This window comes from Hirundo rustica, chromosome 4 (genome assembly GCF_015227805.2).
Source record: "Hirundo rustica isolate bHirRus1 chromosome 4, bHirRus1.pri.v3, whole genome shotgun sequence".
Lineage (NCBI taxonomy): Eukaryota > Metazoa > Chordata > Aves > Passeriformes > Hirundinidae > Hirundo > Hirundo rustica.
The window spans coordinates 50,175,938-50,199,976 of record NC_053453.1 but is presented as its reverse complement, the minus strand read 5'-3'; the positions used below and the strand labels follow the sequence as shown (position 1 = coordinate 50,199,976).

General features: G+C 40.0%; 1 protein-coding gene across 3 annotated transcripts in view; it reads left to right on the top strand.

The window, feature by feature from the left end:
- The first annotated feature begins 8,773 nt into the window (after nt 1-8,773).
- The window catches only part of NR1H4 (nuclear receptor subfamily 1 group H member 4), a 35,899-nt gene continuing 20,633 nt past the window's right edge, over nt 8,774-24,039 (top strand). For 2 of the 3 annotated variants that reach the window (XM_058420333.1, XM_058420332.1), the window contains exons 1-2: nt 13,971-14,104; nt 22,030-22,392. In XM_058420333.1, coding sequence (XP_058276316.1) covers nt 14,020-14,104; nt 22,030-22,392 — 448 coding nt within the window. In that variant the 5' untranslated portion in view covers nt 13,971-14,019. Of the gene's footprint in view, nt 8,846-13,964; nt 14,105-22,029; nt 22,393-24,039 lie in introns of those variants that run through there. The other variant, XM_040062520.1, reaches the window with a different exon arrangement.

The window sequence follows — 24,039 nt, the reverse complement described above, 5'->3', positions numbered from 1 at the left end:
TCCCAATTATGATTCATCTGTAAGGTGGATTTCTACCTCTAACATCAAGAAGAAAAGAAGGGTAGTAGGTGACTCCCTTCTGAGAGGAACAGAAGGCCCCATATCTTGCCCAGACCCATCCCACAGGGAAGTCCGCTGCCTCCCTGGGGCCTGGGTATGGGAGATCACTGAGAGACTTCCTGGGCTGATTCAGCCCTCTGATTATTACCCACTGCTCATACTCCAGGCTGGCAGTGATGAGATCGAAAAGAGGAGTGCCAAGGTGATTAAAAGAGACTTTAGGGCATTGGGTCAAGTGGTTGATAAGACAGGGGCTCAGGTACTGTTCCGCTCAGTCCCTTTGGTGGCAGAGAAAAATTATGAAAGAAATAGGAGAACTCACATCATTAATAACTGGCTCAAGGGTTGGTGTCATCGACAAAATTTTGGATTCTTTGATCATGGGGCAACTTTTACGGCACATGCTCTCTTAGAACCAGATGGGATACATCTCTCTGTTAAGGGCAGAAGGTTCTTAGCTCATGAGCTAGCAGACCTCGTTGAGAGGGCTTTAAGGGCTTTAAACTAGGTTTGAAGGGGGAGGGGGATGCAGCTGGGCTGCCTGGAAGCAGGCCCAAAGGTGGTAAGCCTGAGTCAGGGGTGAAATCAGTAGCCCAGCTGAAGTGCATGCAGCATGGGTGACACAGGAAGAGCTGGAGGCCATGGTGCAACAGCAAAGCTACGATGTAGTTACCCATCACAGAAACGTGGTGGGATGACTCACATAGCTGGAGCACTGCACTCGATGGCTACAAGCTCTTCAGAAGAGATAGGAAAGGGAGAAGAGGTGGAGGGGTAGCCCTTTATATTAAAAAGGCTTTTGATGCCATAGGTATTGAAACTAATGAAGATGGAGTTAAATGACTATGGGTAAGAATTAAGAGGAAAGCCAACAAGGCTGACGTCCTACTGGGACGTTATTGTGCACCCACCCAGGAGGAAGGGGTGGACAATTTATTCTATAAGCAGCTAGATAATGTTTCGGGATCATCCAGCCCTTGTTCTTCTAGGTGACTTCAACCTGCCAGACATCTGTTGGGAACTTAATACAGCAGAAAAGAGGCAGTCCAGGAAATTTTTAGAGTTCATGGAGGACAACTTTTTGTTGCAGCTGGTGGGTGAGCCCACCAGGAGAAGGACTATGTTAGATTTGTTGTTTGCAAATAGAGATGGGCTGGTGGGAGGTCAATTGGGGCAGAATGATCATGAAATTACAGAGTTCTCGATATTTGGTGAAATCAGGAGGAACATCAGTAAGAGTTTTACACTGGACTTCCAGAGGGCAGACTTTGGTCTATTTAGGAGACTTATTCAGAGAGTTCCTTGGGAAGTAGCCCTTAAAAACAAAGGAATTCAGGAAAGCTGGGTGTAGTAGTTTCACATTCACTAGATTTTGGTCTTAGTACTCACTCTATTTCTGTGGGAGAGAGACTAGGAGAAAAGCAAAGCAGGCTCAACCTTAAAAATGAACAAATAATTGTATTAACACAGACTAAAAGAATGGAAAAAGAAAGTTGGGAAAAAACCTAAACCAAAACAGAATGAAACTCCAAAAACACTCTTCCCTTGCCTTGCAAACTGTTAACTTTCCTACAAAACAACATAAAGAGATAAAACTTGTCATTTTTAGTCAGTTTCACCATTTGACAATAGTCTTTCATCAATTCTTTTGGGGAAGAGTCTCTTTTCAAGTCATGGATCCCACTGACAACTTAGAACAGTTCTCTTGTGGGTTGTTTAACTGTCACAAAAACAACCGCCCGGAGAAACCTGCCTTTGTGACCCCTCCCATTAGCAGGTTCCCAAGTTGTTTATGGGTCATGGGTCTTTGCATACTGGGGTGTCACTTTTTAAAGATGAATAACTCTAAAGGCAAAGGACTCCTCATCTTAAGGTACAGAGATATCATCTCACTTCTTCACTGGTGCAGAGGGCTTCTCATCTCTATCTCTGTTTAACCATTTTATAGGATTGATATTACTTAGTCCATCACAAACACCTCTGCTCAAATCCACACACAAATCTAAACAATCATCTCCCCAAATGCATATCTTTCCCATGATTTAAAGGAATAATCTAGAGTTCATTTCCATCGCTCAAATAAGAGTGAAACAACCAACTCTTCAACCTTCTGTCCCAATAGTCTTTTCACTCTTGCTCCACTGACTTCATGCTGTTGTTCTTTATGTTCACTCTGTCCTTTCTTACTCTCTCAGAGAAGGGCCAAGCTCTGGAAGCTTCATGTTGCCAGGAAAAGGTTAAATCTGCCCAGAGTCTCTTCCCTCCCCCTGTAGCTCGTGATGTTAGATGTTCGAGGCCACGCTGGTGAAGGAGGAAGAACTCAAGCAGACACATCAGAGATCAGAGCACCCGGGCAGTCCGGAATCACAAAAAACCCCAGGCAGGATCATAAATGCCTTCTCAGCCCACACCTCAGTGTAAATCGGGGCAGCCTCAGCCTAAATGGTGGCCATAGCTCTTATCAGGGGCCCGGCAGAGATCTCTCCCTGCTCCAGGAAAGTTCAGAGAAAGTAGTTGTTGTAAAGCAGCAACCTCTCCTCCCCCTGCCCCCGGGAGCCGATGGAATCAGGCCAGGCCTCAGGCCAGCTCAGCCCAAAAAGGGGGGAGCAGCAGGCCCAACTCGATGTTACCTGTCTCTCTCTGGCCAAAGGAAAGAAGGAAAAGGGCCGACCGGCAGGAAATCAAGGGGTTTTATATTATACTTCCCAAAGTCATAGCCAACAATTTTCAATGGTCAAAACAGATGCCAATATTCCAACTAACCCTCTGATAAGTCCCTGTCTTTTCTAAAGCAATTCCCAGGTCCTGACCTGGAAAATCATTCCACATTCCTCTATGACTAAAAACTAAACTGTACTAACCCATGATGCTTCAAAACAGAGATTTTGAGGGTACAGGAACAGACTGTCCCTGTGTGCTGAAAGATGAGTCGACTAGGTAAATGTCCAGCCTGGATGGGCAAGGAGGTTTTGGAGGAACTTAGGAATAAAAGGAGGATGTATTATCTTTGGAAGGAGGGTCAGGTCTCCCCGGAAGTATTTAAGGGGGCCACTAGAGCATATAGGAAAAAAATTAGGGAGGCCAAAGCTCAGTTTGAACTTAAATTGGCAATTTCTGTAAAGGATAATAAAAAATGTTTCTACAAACATATTAATGTTTAAAGGAAAGGTAAGGCCAACCTTTGTTCTCTATTGGATGAGGGAGGGAACATAGTAACTGCAGATGAGGAGAAGGCAGAAGTGCTTAACGCCGCCTTTGCCTCAGTTTTCAGTGGGAAGACAACTTGCCTTCAAGACAGCTGTTCTCTTGGGTTGGTTGATGGTGCTAGTGAACAGAATGGTTCTCCCACTATCCAAGAAAAGGCAGAGAACTGTTGAGATGCTTGGATACTCATAAATCTATGGGCCCAGGTGGGATCCATCCCAGGGTGATGAGGGAGCAGGCAGATGAGCTTGCAAAGCAACTCTCCATCATTTACCAGCTGTCCTGGCTCACTGGTGAGGTTCCAGATGACTCAAAGCTGGCCAATGTGACACCCACTCACAAAAAGGGCGGGAGAGAGGGTCCTAGTAATTATAGACCAGTTAGCCTGACCTCAGTACCTGCCAAGATAATGCAACAATTTATACTGAGTCCCATCACACAGAATTGGTAGGATGGTGTCACGATCTGCTCATACAAGCCGGGGCTGTGATGGTTCGTTTACCGATCTCAGAGTGCAAAACACAATACATAGGGGATTTCAGTATTAATCAAAACAAATGCATCTTTTATCAAATGACCATAGCAAATGCAATAGAGGGATTAAGAGTGAGAGAAAGGGATAGAGAAAGAGAGAGGAAAGAAGGGGTATAGCTACTAAACGTGGAGACTAAGTCCTCATGGTCCTGTCGATGGATCCTCCTGTCACGTTGGGGAGAGTCTCTCAAAATCTCTGGTTAACTCAGAGGATTTTATTATAGTCCTTCCTTGCGGGGGGAACACGTAATAAGTCAATTGAAGCCACTAAGGGGGAACAGGTAGTCCATGTTCTCAGCAGCAAGTGAGAGCCATTGTCTTCTTAAGAGAGAGCCATTGTCTTCTTGGTCCAATGACCACACCTGCAGGCAAACATCTCACTTTGGTTAAATCAGCCCCCACCCCCCTGTATTAGGGTTGTAAGGGTCTCATGTCTCAGTCCTTGAGAGGGGCTTTGTACAGAGGTCTCAGTCTCAGTCCTTGGGAGGGAGTTTCAGTCTCCATCTGTCACAGTGTTTGTGAAGCAGATGAGGGATTTTCCATGGGGGATCACCAAAGTTACCCCAAAAAAGTCCAGTTGGCCAAGAGGGGGGGAAATTCACAGGCTATTGTCGTGAAGCAGGGACCATGAAGCAGGTGCAAACTTCAGGTATGGAAATGCCGTTACACTGCTCGAAGCCAGTGTACCATGGCGTGGTGACTCAGGAAAATGCACCTGCAGATGATTGGTGAACATCCACCTTGAGCAGGGCAGAACTGCAGTGGGGTCCTCAGGGTCCTCGTGACGATCGTGAGGCAAATGAGGGGAACTTCAGACCAACTCTTACAGATGCCAGGGCCTCAGGCCCAGCCAGCACAGGATTAGGAGAGGTAGGTCATGTTTGACCAACCTGATCTCCTTTTATGACCAGCTGACCTGCCTGGTGGATGCAGGAAGGGCTCTGGATGTTGTCTATTTGGACTTCAGCAAGGCCTTTGACACTGTCTCCCACAGCATGCTCCTGCATGAGCTGGCAGCCTGTGGTTTGGACAGGAGCTCTCTTTGCTGGGTTAGGAACTGGCTGGATGGCCAGGCCCAGAGAGTGGTGGCCAGTTACTAGTGGTGTCCCTCAGGAGTCTGTGCTGGGGCCAGTTCTGTTCAATATTTTTATTGATGACATGGATGTGGATATTGAATCTTTGATTAGTAAATTTGCGGATGACACTAAGCTGTGAGCGTGTGTCGATCTGTTGGAAGATAGGATGGCCCCTACAGAGAGATCTGGAACACTTGGATGGATGGGTAGAGTCTAACAAGATGAAGTTTAATAAATCCAAGTGCCGAATCCTGCACTTTGGCCACAATAACCCCCTGCAGCGTTATAGGCTGGGGACGCTGTGGCTGGACAGTGCCCAGGAGGAAAGGGACCTGGGGGCACTGGTGACAGCAGCTGAACAGGAGCCAGCAGTGTGCCCAGGTGGCCAAGAGGGCCAATGGCATCCTGGCCTGTATCAGGACTGGCGTGGCCAGCAAGAGCAGGGGGGTCATTCTTCCCCTGTATTTGGCACTGGTGGGGCCACACCTTGAGTGCTGTGTCCAGTTCTGGGCCCCTCAGTTTAGGAAGGATGTTGAGATGCTTGAGCACATCCAGAGGAGGGCAACAAGGCTGGTGAAGGGCTGTGAGGAACGGCTGAGGGAGCTGAGGTTGCTCAGCCTGGAGAAAAGGAGACTCAGAGGTGACCTTATCACTCTCTACAGCTTCCTGAAGGGTGGTTGTAGATAGCTTTCTCCAGGCAGCAACTGACAGAACGAGAGGACAGAGTCTCAGGCTGCATCAAGGGAAATATAGGTTGGACATTAGGAAAAAGTTTTTCACAGAAAGAGTGATAAGGTACTGGAATAATCTGCCCAGGGAGGTGGTGGAGTCACCATCCCTGGACATGTTTAAAAAGAGATTGGATGTGGCACTCAATTCCATGATCTAGTTGAGGTGTTAGGGCATGGGTTGGACTTGATAATCTTGAAGGTCTCTTCCAACCTAGACATTCTGTGATTCTGTGGTCCCCAATTTTGTTGCTGAACATGTATTTGGACTGGTAATAGCGTAGATGTAGTGTAGAACACATGCTCTTTGTCAATTACAAAGAAGTAATGAAATAGAAGTAATGTTACTATTGTCTGGAAAAGCTTCAGGATGTCAGATAATATTCTGAAATTTAAAAAAATTATAGAATGCAGTGCTATCTTAGAGACTATATTCCGTTTATAAGTATCTGTGTTTGAATATCTCCTCATGCTATTCTCTCTCCTGATGCCGTGTGATGCTATGCAATCTCTTGAAACACCACAGAAGATGCATTTGATTTGCCCCAACTCCTTTCTCTTCAATTCTCATTTGTACATGAACCAGAATAAATAAGAACACCTGGATTTAACCAGTAATGCCACTTGTCAGTGCTACAGGCAACATCTCCTCTTTGGATCACATGGATTATTTCTTTGCTTTTTCCAAAAATATCTTGAATGTATTGATTAGTATACAAAGCACCACTTTGGCACTTGCCTTTTTATTACTGTAAAGAAAGGAAAAAATGTTTTAATTCAACAAATGTGTTGGTGAACAGGAGCATTAAATTCCATTTCCTTTGTGCTTAACTCTTAACTCTGACAAACAACATTCACACAGAGAAAAATGCTTTGTGGGAAAGAGCATCTATTGAAAGTTAGTCTCTAGAGACTGCTAGAAAGCAATTGCTCTGTGCTACCAGCTATATCAGACTGGATGAAGCTGAATGATGAAACAGAAATTTCAGATCTTTGGAACTTACCAAGAGACCAAAACTCAATCAGACATAATATGACATTTGTTGGACTTCCTGGCTCCACTTCTGCTTTTTCTCCTGATGTGGAACAAAACCCGTCATTGGCCTCAGGATGACGAAAGAAATTGGTTTTTTGGCATGTGTTTTCTAGGCACCACTGGAGTGGAAATATAGTGGAAAGTGACAGATGGACTTGGTTGTTGGCATGCTTGGCTGAAGAGACCACCTGTCTCCTATAGGTAGGGTTGTTTTGGAAGAATTCTCTTACTCGAAAGTACTTTGTCAATTTTACTAAACATGAATTTGTCAAACAGAAATCTCACCTTTTTCAGAGAAAGGACTGTGTTTGCTGCCCGGTGTCTCTCTTCGCTCAAGTAGGAGGCATAGCCTGTGTCTTTGTGTATTCAGTCTTGCTCAAACAGTGCAAATATGTAGGGAAGGATGGACATCATATACCGTGTGGCAATCATGAGGTCACTTACCATGGGTGATGCTGTCAGTAGTCTCCTCTGACTGAAATTTGTCAGTACCATTGCCAGATCAACTCATGCCCGCTGGGTATGTTTAACAATGCAAACCAGGGAATTATTATGCTTCCTGTGTAGGTGAGATGTTGAAATAAAACAGCCTCAATCCATTCCTCTTCACTTGCATTTCCTCTGCAGGGTAAATGAGGATGTTGTGGTTCAAGATCCCCTTTCTGTTAGTGACAGCACATCAGCATTTTCAGATGCGGTGCAACTCACTCAAGGATGTGGTTTTTCATCTACAGTTACCAATTTCTTCCCCCTGTGCACAACTAGTCCATGAGTCTGATAGATTTAAAATTAGGGGCATCAGTTTCTTTTCTAAAGCTTTATGTGATGAGCCCAAATCAAAATGATGCCATTTTTTAGAGATTGTTGTAGATACAGGAATTAAACTTTAATGTCCTCGCATGCCTATGGTGCTGTAATTCATAGCATATTCTGCTTCAGTACTCAGTGTAGTGTTCAGTCTCCCTAAAAAGTGTGAAAACTAACAGAAAGACTTAAAAATCAAGTTTAAGTCTTGGATTAACATCTGGGCTCTTTGGATGGGAAAGACAAGGAGGCTGAGTGTCTTGGATTATGTAACCTAAAAATGTGTATTCTACTTCATCTGTTGAAAGCTTGTTTTTGGGAGATGTTTTACCCTTCTCTCACCCTTCCAGGGGGGAGGGGGGTAGATGCCTTCTGATAATGGCCCATCCATTAAAACCAGGTGGGACAGTGTTTCTTATCTCTTTCACCACCCCTCCATCCTCCAGGGGGACATCTTCTGATAATGGGCCATTAGGGCCCACCAATGACATGACACATTCCATCATCCCATTGTGAGATGCTCCACACAGTGGGGGGGAACCAGCTGTTCCTAGCTAGATAAAAAGTGGGACTGAAGGACACAAGGTATCTGGTTTTTCCACTGGATTCCCAGAGGAAGACTGGACCCATCTCATCACCACTGGACTTTTTACAGGACCATCTCTACTCCACAGAACCACATCTGTTACTCCAGGAGGGCTTATTTGGACTGCATCCAACGCCCTGACCACAAGGATGCCAGGTTGTATCCCTGACTCTGTCAGGGTTTTTTCCAGTATCTTTGTTTGGTTCCTTGCTTGTATATTTGTACTACTACATTTGTATTTTCCTTTTTATTTTTAACATTCCTAGTAAAGAACTGTTACTCCTATTCCCATATCTTTGCCTGAGAGCCCCTAATTGCAAAATTATAATAATTTGGAGGTAAGGGTGTTTGCATTCTCCATTCCAAGGGAGGCTGTAGCTTTCCCTGGCATACAACTGTCTTTCAAAACCAAGACACTGAGGATGTCATAAAAATGTACATGTGCAAGGAAAGTGTTATAATTAGCAACAAGTAACTATCATCCCACTGTCTGAGTTAACTTCCCCTCTGCACCCAATCGGTGTATTAACAAGTGCCTCAAATCTCTGTGCTGATGGTCAAGCTGGAATTCACAACATTTTAATACAGCCCATGTTTGGAGAGTTTCGCAAAAAGAATTGTTAATGAGTAATCCTTGTCCATTAGGGCACTGAGCCAATAAGCCCAAGCTTTGATTCATTGTGTTATCATTACAGGCTTCTGCTAAACATGAAAGAAAAACAAAACAAAAATGTTCCAATGTAAGAATCATTAGGATACTGAACTGAGTGCAGAACTGTCTTACATCCTGCCATCTGCAGTCTTCCAGAAAAGAACAGTAAGTAATAATTCCTTAAACTGATAGCTCTTGTTGTTGCATAGTACAAAAGTAATGATATTACATGAATTATTTAGTGGAAGGTAATGATTTTTTGATTGGAAAAAAAATAAAGTGAAGAATAATATAAGAAGTAATTTCATCCACAAAACTGTCTCAACAGTAGGAATTCCCCTTTAGAAAAATTGTAAGGTGAAAAATAAGGTCATGTTAAAATTTGTTTTAAGAAAGCTAGTTTCTGCGTGTCACTGAAACAGAAGGCGTAAGTTTGATATTGAGACTTTCTTGCAAGAGTACTATCTAGTTAATTGTGTGCATTAACTTTGAAATTATATTTGTTTGATTTCTTTTTTTTTTTTTTTTTTTTCCCCATTCTTTTAGAAACAGGAAATATTTTCAATGCGATTTATGGGAAAAAAGAGAAAAATCCAGAAAGGCAAAATTATATTTGTTTCATACAGTTTTTTCTTTGACAGTTCTGTGTAGAGATTACAAGTGCATCTTCCAAAGTTGAAGACTTTAGCACATAGTTCACATAAATAGGAAGAGTAAAAGGGAGCTTCAGATTTCAGGTGATACTATTTGAATCCATTGCTAGCTTTTAAGAAAACGTAATTCTACTCGGAGTGTTCCTGCTACTCATTTATCTTCAGAAAACTGTAACTGTTGTGGAACATGTTTTGCTTTTGTTATTTTTATTGCTATTTGTATGTGTTACAGAGAACCTAGAGGTTGGGAATTATATTGGAATTGCACTAGTCTAAATAGCAGTCCAAAAACAAGTTAGATGCGGAGGGCTTGCAGTTTTTTCAAGTGAGACATGAAAAATATGCTGGAGAAACACACTAATGGTGTTTAGGAGGTTATCTCAAGCAGAGTCAGAAGCTGGCCCCACTCTTTGAAGTTACTTGCCTGCTTACGGAAATGTCATTGATACTCCTCATAGAGTTTTCAGTTCTACTTGGGACTCAGATATCTGGTTTTGCTTCAGAATTAAGAAGTAGGAATATTCTATTTTTTTTTCCTGTGTCCTGTGTCTCTTGCATTTTACACCAGTTGCTGTGTAGTTGCATGTAGTGCTGTGTTTGCCAAAATGACCCGAGAGCAGGAGGCTGCAAATAGAGAGCATGAATCTTCCTAATGCTTTCAGGTCCCTTTGATATGCTTTAAAACAAACAGATAAGCAAATAAAATAGCTTCTTAAATATCTGGGGCACTACACTAAATATTCTACAGAGAGGCTATGAGGCCACATCAAAAGCCTGTGAATGACATGGAAATCTATCTTCCCATTGATGTTAGCAATGTTTGGATTGGGCCATAGATTACTGACGTTACTGAAATTTCTCTTTGAGCAATAGGCAGTCAGATGTGTGAAGAATAGGAAAATATTATGGGACAGATGGAAGGAAATGTACTTCACTAATATTTGTGAAAGATTTTGCATGTGCTTTGATAAATCTTCCTTTGCTGAGTGATTGAAATAGATTCAGTCATTCTTCTGAAGGTAAATCACAATTAGACTGTCATGGAGCTTTTCTGATGATCAAATGCATTTGATGATCAAAATGTATTTTTACATTACTTGAAAGTGTGGGGCTCTGATGCTTTTGTTTTCAGTGAGCTCAGTGGATTTAACTTTAACGATTTCAGTAAGAGACTTGGCTTTGCTTACACAGAAGCCAGGGAAAGCTTTGCTATTGACTATAGCAAGGTCAGGGGTAGTGCATAGATAAGAGCGATAAGAGCCCACAATAAAGCTGAAATCTAGAGTTCGGTGATAAGCCCAATTGTGTATACATACACATTTGTATACCTCAAGGAACATATATCCCGTAAGAAATCGGAATAAATATGTATATACACCCACACAGTGGAAGAACAAGCCCCATATATAATAATATACATTTAAATTTTCTTAATTAAACAAAGAACATGTAAACACACATTGATTGTTCTGAATTATGTTAAAGGTTACATGTAATAAAATTTTATGCAATTTGGAGCTCTTAACATGCAGTTGAAACTAATAATCTCAAGCAGTTTGGCACATATTTTGCTGTATACATACTGATCTCTGGTTTTCTTTGCTGTATATTTTGGCCTATGAAAATAATCTTCAAAGGTGGTGGAGTACACTGTTTTATTTAAAAAGTTAATTTAAAATTATTTGGAAAAAGAAGCTTTCTAATTTATCACATGACTCTACTTTTCTCTTGAAGTGCTCTTATTTTAGAGAGCAATATTTATTTCCTGTGGTTCCATTGCCTTTATTTCAGCTTTTGAATGTCAGATGCTCTGTTTTTGGTGTTGCACCTCAGGATAGAGTATCAGTCCAATATAATGACCCACATTTTTTCCCAAAACTGAACAATGTATGGAGTAAGTGTAGTTTAAATGCTCTGTATTTTGTACCTAGCGTGGGCCTTAGAGCTGGAAATCAGCATCCACTGCTTTTAAATACATATGAAATTAATTATATGGATAAATCTAATTTAGGTTAGATAGCTCACAACAGGCTGGACACAGGAGAAAAATCAAAGCCAAATATCAATCAGTATTTAATGAAGAGTTTGCTGTTCAGTAAAATTTACAGTACCAAAGCTGGATGCATTAGAAAATATATTTCTGGCCTTTCTTATGGTGATCTTGTGCCTTGCAGAAATCCCAAGAGGACAGGAGTAATCTATTCCATGAAATCTAGTAAATGGTCTACATCAGTCAGATATATTAAAGAAAATGAAGTATTAAAATGGTGGGAATTGTAAAATCATCATGAACATTTGTCTTGAACTGAATCCACCCGGACAACAATTTATGTGGCAGGAGGCAAAGAGTTACAAAACCTGCAATGTCCTAAAATTACGCGGATTATTACAAAAATGTCCTCAAGATCCTTACTATCAACAAAGCAGTATTAATAACTTGAGGGTTGGGACTTTTTGTGTGTGTATGCAAAGAATAATAGATTCCAAGGAGTCTGTCTTGAGGTTAAAGAAGGGCATTATACAATTATATGTTAAAAAATAGAATGTTCTCAAAGAAATGAGAAAGAAGTTTATACACGTATCAAAGAGGCTGTAAAAACACAGACACTTTATAAGCATTTAGGAACATAGCTTGCCCACTTTCTTTTTTATTTGCAGCACAAACTAGCAGGATCCAGAATATAAAAATTACAAGCTAAGAAAGTCTGACCATGCTGGCAGTAAATATTTTTAAATAGATGTCTTCTTGGGACTGTATTTAAAGTATCTTAACATAACTTCCAACATTCCTTAAGAAGATAAATTCTAGGCTCTGTATGAACATACAGAAATTCACAATCCCAGAGCTGATGTTAGGTGTTGCAGTGTTAGGCCATCAAACAGGGGCTGATGAGAAGGCATGAGAAGTAGTAGTAGTGGCGGAACAGTCTTCATGCCTGGCTGTAAGGAGAGCTGATACTCCAAGGAACTCTAAGGGCTGCACTCCCGTGGGCTGTGAGGAAGATATTAAAGGGTTTGGACATGAGGAGAGGGTGCTGATGGCTTCTCTTCTCTGGTCTTCAACAAGAAAATCCAGAAAAATATTCATTAGCCTTCTGAAAATACCTCGTTTTGATGTTTTTCTTGCTGGCCATTATAATGGTCCTGACTGTGCCACTGTCTTCTACCATCACAGAACATTCGTAATGGACTGTAGGAGAAATCCCATACCAAGGGTTTGTCATGGATATCTATTGAGAAATCTGTCTGTCAGGAATTTTAAGACCTTAGACCCATGTGGGTACCCCCACCTCTTGGTTTCAGCAGATAACTTCCCTGGAAAACGAGGAAGCAAGGCAACAAAATAGTTGGAAGTAAATGTGGACCTAGTGGGGTGGTTGGGCTGGTTGCCAAACCCCATCCAAGATACATGGAGTTTTTCTGCTGTTGCAAAACTATGTTTCTGTGCTAGATTTGAGACTCTGTGTTTATGTGTGATTTGCCACAAGAACCCTATCTGGTCTCTGATACAAGTAGCTCTTGACATTTCTAAGTAAACTGTTTAAATTATCTGTGGGCAGACATTTAAAATGTATCTGTCTAATTAGAGGGCCTCTGTTTACGTTAAAAAAAGAACTTAATGAATCCTTATGGACAAATATGAATATAATTACAGATTGTGCTTGCCACTCTCACAAACTACTTCTCAGCCTGCCCAGCACTGGAGCCTCCTGCAGCATTGATGTTTTTGTCAGATGACTTAATTTCTGCTCAAGAAACATGCTGAGCCTTCACTGGGAAACAGACTGGGCTGTAACCCTCAAATGCCTTCAGTGAGTGGAAATACAGTCCCACGATAATAAAACCAAGTGAAGAATTAAGACTGTAAAACACAGGAAAACACATTGCTGTCAACTTTATGCAGAATCCTCTTGGTGTCTGTGTAGGCCCTTGAGACATTTATTTGTTGGAGCTCTATGTTCTCCTGTTGATCCTGTCTCAGATGCATTCTGGAGTTGGCCCTCTCCACCCACGTGAGCTGGGCAAGGGAGCCCCTTCCACACTTTTCCCAGCCTCCCCAAGTGAGAGTTGTGTGGCTGCCTGAGACCGCAGAGAGAACGGATGGGCGAGCCCGGTTATCAGAGGCTTTCTGTGTTTGTCACCATTTATCTTGTTCCGTAATTACTGAAGACAAGATAAAGAGCTGGTCCCTAGAAATTGAACTCGAGTTTCCCTTTTGTGTTCTTCAGATCTAACCATAAGCTTATATTTTTCAGTAAGAGAAAGCAATGAAATGATGAAAGGGTGGTGAAAAATAAGGCAAACAATTGGTATTACATGGTAGGGGGGCTGGGCAGCATGCCCTCAGGAGGTCAGGCCAGTACTTCAGTCTGAATATTTGAATAAATTTGGGCATGAACCACTATTAATTTAAAATGAACAGAAAGAGGGCAAATAAAATATGCCACAGCAAGAATAAAACAAACAGGCTGGATGTAGCATTTTATTTAAAGGCTGAATTCGGTATTGTAATTTCAAGACAATATTTGTTACAGGAAGTATTGAATCAGCCTCCTGCATCCTGCTTTACACTAGGTATACCAAAATTAGTTTTCTTGTTTTAAATTGTCTTTTTGCTTCATATGTTTCAGGGTCTCTTTTCAACCTCCTGTTTAGTCAGCATATTCCTCCTGAACTGAAGAATAAATGGGATCTGAAATGAATTTAATAGAACATCATCAGCTAGCCACTGCTGATGGATTTCCTCTTGCTGAAGGTCCTCATTTGTTTGGTAAGTCACCAAATTAGGCAAATAGCAAGCTGTCCTATACTCAGAAACCTAGAAGAAAATGGACTGAAATTTCAAGTCAAAGAGGTGTGGCTGAAACATGCCAACCTTCTTGAATCTTCAATACTTCTGAGAGGAATGACAAACAATAGATCTGCGGTGTTAATGTAATCCTGCGCATTATTGCTGTCACCACTGCTCACAGCAGAACAAGTAGGTTGTTTTTGTGACACTCTTCTAATACAGGAGATGATTTGGCAGAAACAGACCTTTGTATGGAGTCTGGATGTTACCTTCATGTGAGTCACTTAAATCAAGCTGAGCTGATATATTTCCAGTTAATCTGTAAAGAAATTATAGTGCAATGTATTTGCATTGCCATATTATGCAAATTTATTAGAGTAATTTCACCTAAATAAAAATATTTTTCTTATTAAGACCATTGAAAACTTATTCTATTAACTTCAGTGCATAAGCAGACTGGAAGAGTCTCCTTGCTCCAGTTCCACTGAATTTTTCAAGGCTAAGCGTGAGTTTGTTAACGAGTGAAAAATTATGGGTCAATATTTTATAAGCATGGGTAAGCTGTTTTCTGATATATGTACCGCTAAGAAAAGGAAAAAAAGAAGAAGAATACATTTTGTTTTTAGCCTTTCATTTGACAAGAGAGTGGGTCTTTCATTGAGTAAGTTATGATACATTGAGGGCCTTACACACAACATAGACCCCCACAAAATGCTGCAACACTTCAGAAATTTACAGTCCAAATAAGACCAGAACTCTGCCTTTTTGAGTACTGGAAAAACAGAACACATTCTGGTTTCATCTGTCTGGAACAAGAATAGTGCATGGGGCATAGAAGGAAGGACTCTTCCCAGAGCCACTCCAGCTGCAGAGCGCCTAGAAGTTAGAACTGCCTCTGCAAGTCATACCACCTGCAGTGTCCTGTCTCCATACAGCTAAAATAAAACATGACCACTAATGATAAGCAGAACTCACTCCATTATTGTGTGTTACTGGTTTTTATCCCTCTTTGTTTTGGAATTTGGTTGGAGAAGTGTTTTGGAGTTGTTAAAAAAATACATGCTAACAGCTAAACAACTCCTTTGCTACCCCCTCATTCCAATGTCAGGCCATGATATACAGAGAAGAGAATGATGTTCAAATCTAGGGTGCTAAATTTTCTATTCAGTCATCTTTCAAAACTCCCAAGCTACTTCAGATTTTCGTCAAGAAATTTCCCCCCAGTATTTACTTTTCCATTAATTATTTCATTATTTTTAATGAGTAATGATAAGGTTGCTAGAAAATACCAGGAAGAACGTAAATGTAAAATACTTTCCCTCCACAGGGTAATCTTACTTAAAAATTGTGAAGCTTTCAGAAGAGGGATTGTGTCCCTCATTATAGGTGTTCAGAGCTTAGCACAATAGAGATTTAATTCAAACTGACATTTCTGTAACAGAAAGAAATAATGTATTAAGGGGTTGAATCAGGGGTCCCATTAGGAAGAAAACTTAGCACTCCTGCTGTGTTTCACTTAAGCTGACTTTTGTTTTGTGGAGTGTCACTAATACAGTGTCTTCTTTGCTTTCAAGGCTAGAAAAAAGCCTATCAGAAATAATACGCAACTGAGTGCACAAGAGAATGTTACTCATTGTGAAAATATTACTCCGTCTCTGCAAAACACTTGTAGGAAATGGTTTTGCCTCTCAAATCTTAATCTTTGTAAATTATTTGCAATTTTTGACATTCAGTTTTGGCAGGAAGTGACTTGTGAACCCCAGAAAACTGGAAAAAAACTTTTCTTTTAGATGGTCCTTATAATGCATGTTTCTTTTAGGTCTTCTCATACATCACAGCTCACAAGTTAAAAATTGCTGGCTTACAAATATTACCCTTTATACCAACCAGTCTCCTTTATTCAAAGATGCATGCTCACATTGTGTAAAAAACCTTGGGAATACATTTCGTTTCACTATGCTTTATTCATTCTCTGGGGAGAGTGTTCTTAGATCTTGCATCTCTAAACATTAGCTCCAGGTTCAGGTCTTTCAAAAAAAATGTTGTCAGTTCTGAGTTGCTTGTGCTTTGAGCCTCATCACCGTGGCAATTCCAGGGCACTTCTATATCCTCAGCCTCAAGACTTCTAGATGCATAAGGCTTCAGAAAAAAAGGTTTTCTACCTTTCATTAGATGAGAACTGTATATTGCCATTTTAACAGTATATGTCTAAGGTAAAGTATCTCTGTATGTCTTTGGAGTTAGTCTGTTTTAACCATAGGTTTTTACTACTGTAGTTATGAGTCCCTGGGAAAAGGGCCTCAAAATTCAAATGATGAAGGATCTTTAAACTAGTTAAAGTGAGCATCCTTCCCTTCCACCCTGTCTTCCTACAAAACTGCTTTTCTTTTTCTAACTCTCTGCTCAAGTGATTTTAAAAGGTTATATAGTTGTGTAGCACCTGAAATATACACAGTACGTGACTCAAACTACCATTTCTTTGATAAATAAGTAGCAGGTCTCTAAAGTACTAGCTCCATTCTGTTTTCTGTGAAAGTGCCTTATATAGAAGTTGCTAGTATGCAGGATACTAAGTGTGAAATTTCAGATATCAGAAATGGAATTATTTCTAAGGACCCAAAAAGAAAATTATATGCTTAGTTTGAATGAAGACCTATTTCAAGTATTTTCAAGTATTTCAAGTGTATTTTGATGGACTGAGAATGTTTTCGTGCAATGTGACATTAAAATATAACAAGGCAAGAAATGCCACCCTCACTGTACATGTCCCTAACTGGGTAAGATGTTTTTTGGGGGAATGAACATTCTTAAAAGCTGTATTAAAAAGGATGAGGAAGAATAAGAAAAAAAAGAGAAAAAATGTAATAAAGGGGAGAAAAAACCCAATATATCTAAACTTCTTAATGAAAGAACAACAAATACAATTGAAAATCATTGTAGACAGGGAACAGTGACTAAAAGGAGCTTAAAAGGCTGACTCCTTTAAGGTAAATCTGCAATTTTTTTCTAGTTTTATTTTTTGGTTTGGTTTGTGGCTTTTGTTTGGTTTTGTTTTTTGGGGTTTTTTTTGGTTGGTTGGGGGTTTTTTGTTTCGCAGTTTTCTTGTTATTTGTTGGGGGGTTTTTTTGTTCTTTTGTTGGGTTGGGGTTTTTTGTGTGCGGGGGTTTTTTCTAATAAAAGATAGTAATAAAAAAGTTGGTAGGGTCAAGTGTCCAAACTGATTAAACAGCTTCAAGATCATAAGATATGTTATATACCTTCTTGTCTTTAGCACCACCTGGCAGTAGATACAACATCTGGCTTCACCGTGCAGAGAAGATAATTAGGCTCATAACTGACCCCCAAATCAAAAATAAACAAACCAGCACAAATTAAAACAGAAAACATTGGATGCATAATACTTATTAAGAGAGCCAAACCAAACAATGTGAGCAAAGAATTTAATGAGAAGGACAGATTGGATATGGCTTTCAGCAACCTGTTCAAGGGGAAGGTGTCCCTTCCTATTTCAGGGTGTGGAACTAGATGATCTTTAAAGTCCCTTCCTGTCCAAACCATTCTATCTTGTCATACAGGTGTATCCAGTACGGTCTGAGCACTTTGGCCTTTTTTTGAGAATGCAACATTTCTGCACTTAAAAAACCCGCTTCTTGTGATACTGGAGTTGTTAATCTATTGCACAGAACCGCCTGACCTTAGCAAGTATTTATTGATACAAAATATTGTTGTAACCAAACCACAATATGTACAAAAATACAATGGCTAGGCTACTTGGAGGCATCCTCTCAAATTGGTAACCAAATTTTATCCAGGTAAATCCACACTGGGACCAGGCATTGTTTCCGGCATTTACAAACAAGTTGCTCGTAAGGAAGTTAATTAGTAAACTATATAACCTCTGGTCTGTGTCACTCCTTTCTAATCTTAAAGAAAGTTCCCACAGCAAAGAAGTGAACACGACACAGACAAAGCAGAATTAAGTATATGTAGACTTTAGGAGGTAAAAAAGAAAAAAAGAGAGGGAAACGAGGACTGAGACATCTTAAGGAGAGTATTTTTTGTCAAGAAATGGTCAGACTGAAGACAGCTTGAGGTAGGATATTGCCATATGTTGCCATCAGTTGGATATTTTTGTTATCTATTCTTGCACTCTTCCTTGAAATTGTAAGATGTCCGTAAGTTTTTTAAACCAAGTGATCTTTAAAAGATATGAAAATAATTTGTTTGGAATTAAACAAGGATTTTGTTAATGGCTATGCCATGGTTTCTGAATTACCTAATCCTGAATATTATTATTTTATTATATTCCTTCATGAATAATGAAGGTGATCCAGGGTTCATATTTTAAACCTGCTTAGAATTTAGTTCGTTTTGTTGAATTTTATATTAGTGGAACAATAAATTTTACATGAAAATGTGATCTCATTGTAATTTCTGTAATATTCTGCTTAAAATCACCTTTAGCATACACAAAATCTAAGTATAATTCTGCAAACTGAAGATGGCTTCTTTATCCCTGAAAGGAATATTTCTACAAATAAAATTTTTTTTTTTGAGTTTCAAGTAAAATACTCTGTATAAAATTTAAAGTAACAAAAGTAAAACTCTCTAATAAGGTTCAGTTACAAGGAGAAAAAATATTTGTAAAACAATGATCAGATGCATGTGAAGGTTTCACTTTGTTTTTAAAAAGCTTTCAATAATTTTTTAATAGGTTTGAATTGAAAAACACTTACTTACAAAATATAAGATTTGCAGATAGAAAAAAATCTTCAGCTTAAGTAACTTAACATTTGTGTGTGCTTAAATAGTTTTTCCTAAAAATCTGAAAGATATCCTTTCAAAAGGAAAAAGAGATAAATATTTCAAAATATTTAAGACCAAGCAAACAAAATGTCGGTGTAGTCCATTGAGCTCGTTTCTGATTTCACTTTCACTGCTTATACAACTGCAACTGCAATGATTTTACCGGGCTGCTCATGCTTTAGTTGCATGAGACCAGTCCACTCAGATCTCTACTAATATATATATCTAGAGGAAAGCTTATGTACATTCCGCTTGGCAAGATAAGATTACTTTTCTTTGGTGATAAGAAATTATTTGATCTAGACTCTCATGTACAGATCTACAGGTACATCATGCTCAGGTCTATTTAAACCAAACCAAACCAAAACAAAAGATCTTCAAAACTTCAAGCTGAAGTGGGAAAACCTACATAGTTGCCACCTAATTATCTTCAAAACTCATACTGGTCTTTGAACACTTCCCACAGTTTAAGCTGTGAGTCTGTTTTACATAAAACAAGTCCATGCTCTTGCGGTCTCTCTCAAACCTGTCTGGTTTTCCTTTTCCCTTCCACTGATGTGAGTGTGGACTCAGTTCAGCTAAATTGTTTAACATTGTGTCTGATGGAAGGAAAAAGGAGGTGATGTGGGCCGTTTGGCTTTTCCCCCTGTATTTAACTTAATTAATTAAGACTCTTTTTTTTGTTTCCTTTGGAAGCAGAGTGGAATTAATGACTATTTCTAAACATACTTGTAACCCAAATGGCTCTACAGTTGTTTAAAATAAACCCCTGGCATTGTCTCAGGATGTGCTGCAGTTCTTTAGTAGCTTTGAGTTTTTTGACAAACCCTGAGAATTTTTCCTGTGGAAGGAATGTTGCCCTCTCTTCTTCCTCTTTCAGAGGCCTATGCAGTTCAAGAGGCTGGTATACAGATTTTGTGGAGTTTCCTGTGTATGGAAGAAAGCTAAATATCAACAGCTTTTTCCTTTTCATTTTGGGATTTGATTTTTCTTTTAGCAAACTCAATTAACTAATCACTAGTGAGCAAAAGAAAACTTTGGTTTCCACAATGAACAGATTCCTTTCCAAAGTGAGACCGAATGATTGTGTATCCCACAATTAACCTCAGCTTTTGTACCTGAAATGCCTTATCAGTCTTCATGAGCAGCAGTCTCAACAAGTGGTAAATACAGCTAAAGACCTACCACTCATTAAACCTACACTGGATATCAAATCTTTGTTGTCCTCACCCTTGCTGGTTTTGTCACTGCTGTGGCTGGCAGGTATCAGTGCCCGGTTGTGTCTGATGGGTGAAGCTGTATTGTCACTTCCAGGCTCTTTCATAGAGTCCCCAGATGCCCTCTGTGTGTCTGTACTCCGTTTAAATGACTTAACCTTGGATTTGCAGAGTGCCTTCTGCTACTCTGCTTCTGCCACTGTAGCACTTGGGGCCTCTTCTGGAGCAACGAAATGCAACCATAATTAATCTAATTGCTGGTAATAAAGGGCACCATTATTCTCATTTGATTCTGTGTCACATTTTTCCAGATATACATCTTGCTGCCTACTCTGGAACTGAGACCTCAACACTTCTAATTGGCAAAGATGAGCTGTGGCAGTAATAGAGTGAGCACACAAACCCAAAACACTTTCATGGCTTCTGCAGCATGGTAAAATAGGAAGGGCAAAAAGCTGCAGAGCAAGTGGGCACCTCGTAAGTGAAAAAGCAGGTGTAAGTAAAATGTTAGTTTCTGGCACTAACTGAAGTGAAAAAAGGAGAGGGAAGGATCCCCCACTATAGATTTTGATTATTTTTGTCATTACAGATGTTGCCTCTTCTTAACTGTTAGCATTTCTTCATTTTTTTTGATTCCTCACAAAAGGACACTTGTCTGGGACCAATTTTATGTCAGCAAAAATGCTCTTGGAGTTCTTATGGAGTGCTTTTAAGTGATGGTCACCAATGAACTATAATCTATGGTTTCCTTGTAAATACTGTTATTGATTCAAATAAAACTGGACTGGTCATCTTCCTGGAAATATGCACTATTTTTCTCAGACTCTCTTCTTGGAACTGTTGAAGGAATTGAGTCAGTGTTTTTGTGAAACAGCAAGAAATGGCCGTCTCCAATGAAAAATGAGAAATAGTTTGTAAATAACTTTTAAATTCAGCTTTTCAGTAGTTTGTCGTGGACTTGATTTTACCTACACCATCCAGGGACTGCTAGGCGTTGTTGTGTTTGGATTACAGAAAAGAAATGAGAATTTAGTTGTCTGCAATTTTAAATATGAGCAAGGTTAAGGTAACCTCCATATACCGTGTTGATCCTGACAGAAAAGGTTGCCACTCCTTGTGCCACTGCCAGGTCTATTGCTGGCTCAGAGGTGACTAATACTGGCTTGCAGAGGTGCTTGCTATGAGAGCTGCGTATCTGCACTGAATGGCACAGGCGTGGAAGGGCTGGGGACCAGGCTGCAGAGGCTGGCTGGCCACTGGAGGCTGGATGGTGCGAAGGTTGCATTTCACCACTTATACTAAGAATATCTTTCTTGTTCTTTCCTGGTAACCCCACCTTCATGTTACAGGCTCTTCTTGAAGGTTTATTTCATCTTTCAGTCTTCTAATTAAGCCTCACCCTTGTCATTTTTCCCTAGTGCAGTTTTTGTCTGTCACGATGTATTCATTCAGAATTAAATAGAAATTAACATGAGGTTTGAGTGTTGATTTAGTCTTCACCAATACCACAGGGATTTTGCCATTTGTTTGGATTTCTTCCATTCTGCTTTTAGGCCTAATTTGGGTTGTTAACTTCTCTGGTGTGGGTTTGCTCTTTCTTGTAAATTGAACAATTATACGATTACCTGCACAATATTTTTTCAAGATATTTTTAATGTAACTGCCAGGGCTGGACACTTCCACCAAATTTAAAGGAGTGTCTGAGAAAGAATGATTTTTAAATCTTCTTGCAGTGCATATGTGTAGCAAATCTGAGTTTAGATAATTCAGTCTTTGTGTTTGTGTCTGGTTTCTGAGATAGATGTCTGGAAGTAGAAACTTCTCTGATAACTACAGTTTCATGGTAGTAATAGAAATTGGTTTTGCATTATTATTTTCCAGGTGTCCTTTCAGAACCAATGAGTTCTCCAGTGCAAGAGGCAGATGTGTCACCTTATGCACAGTACAATAATGTGCCATTTCCCCAAGTTCAGCCGCAGATCTCATCACCACCTTATTACTCCAACCTAGGCTTCTACCCTCCACAGCATGAGGAATGGTATTCCCCTGGGATGTATGAACTCAGGAGGTTACCCTCAGAGACATTTTTCACAAGGGAGACAGAGATAATGGATATCCCTGCAGCCAAAAAGCCTAGAGTGGGTCACTCCACGGGAAGAGTGAAAGGAGAAGAGCTCTGTGTGGTCTGCGGTGACAAAGCCTCTGGGTATCACTATAATGCCCTTACTTGTGAAGGATGCAAAGGTAGGATGAAATCATTTCAGCTAATAGGCACAGTAGTTTCTCAGATTTTTTTAGTTTTGGGTGGTTTTTTGGTTTTTTTGGGGGGGGCGGGGTTGTGGTTTTTGTGGTGGTGGTTTTTTTGTTTTGTTTTGTTTTTCTTGTTAATTTTATCCAGATGATAAAACATATTAGACCTTTGCATTTGGATCCAGTGTACCCCATTTTCCCCAAGACAGGCTGGCAGTGTCTTCTACCATTGCCCTATGGTTATACATAGCGTAACAGGCCAACCCACGGCTCTTGAGCACCATTACCTTATGGTAAACGGAAGGACAGCTTCTCTGTGGAGACTGGCAATCTGGCTCTGCTCTCTGTGGAAGCTGCTCATGCCATTCTCTGCCTGTGGGGAAGCACACCCACGGAGGCCCCTGGGAGCCGAGTGCTAGGCTGCCCTAGAAAATAGGTGAAACCAGCCCAAGTGCCTCATCTAGTGTGCATTGCAGGGAAGTGAAAGATGACAGCCCCCACCTGCAGACTGTTCCCAGGGTCTCTCTCTTCCCCAGCTCCCAAAGGATAGGATGGGTCTCTTCAGGTTCCTGAAATGAGAGGATTTCTAGCTCTATACTTTCTTCTAAGGGTAGCCCTTATCTCTAGGGAGGGAGCTTCTTCAGGAATGAGGTTGTATCTGTAGGACGAACATCTTGCTTCTTAGAAGAATATTATTCACATATTATTATCAGGATAAATGTGATGTAGAAAATTAGAAAAACATTGCTGTTATGGTAAACCTGATAGTCAGATATTTTAGCAGAAAGGGAGAAGAAGTTAGTCGACTATTATACCTGAAGAGGTATAATATAGCTGTGACATGGCTGAGGTACATTACAGCCAGAAAAATAGTGTCCCATTTTTTCATCCTGTTCTGTAAATACATATTTCATTAACATTTCTGTTTTAAGGATAAAGAATAAAGCATGGTCACTACCAAATTACTGAAATATCTTAATGTGAAATTTGCTGTTATAGAGAGTGGACCTGGACCTAATTTGGGGCTTTTGTTTTATCTATCACAAAATCATCTGTGAGGAAAAAAACAGACTGCAATAGTTGAGCACTCTAAACATGAATACAGTCAAGGCTCACACAGTTTATCTCAACAATTCCAGTAAATAAGAGACTCCTTTCTGCTGTCTGGGAGAATAGTCTCCAAGTGAAAAACTGTGAATTAACTCATTAATTATTAATGCTGTCATTATAAACCAGGTTAAACTCACTTTTGATGTGACAATTCCAAGGAATGATAATTTATTCTGTTACTAAGCTGTTCCTCCTCTTTATTTACTTCATTATTAAATGTGTGAGACACTTTTCAAAGACTTAAAACTACAAACTTTGAAATTTGTATAGGATGTTTCTAGAAGAGAGGTTAAAGCTATCACGTAAATATTCAGAGTAAAAGCCATGGTGAAAGGAAAAGTGCATCCACTTCCTGACTGATTCAGTTTGAATCATTCTATGTAACCATAGTTTTACTGCTTTATTGGGATAATCTATTTTATGTTTTTGTTCTGTTTCATGACTGCAACATCAATTACAAAGAATAGTACTCTTGATCAAACACAGTAAAAGTTGAATTACTTAAAGATATGGATTCTGTTTCTACAATAA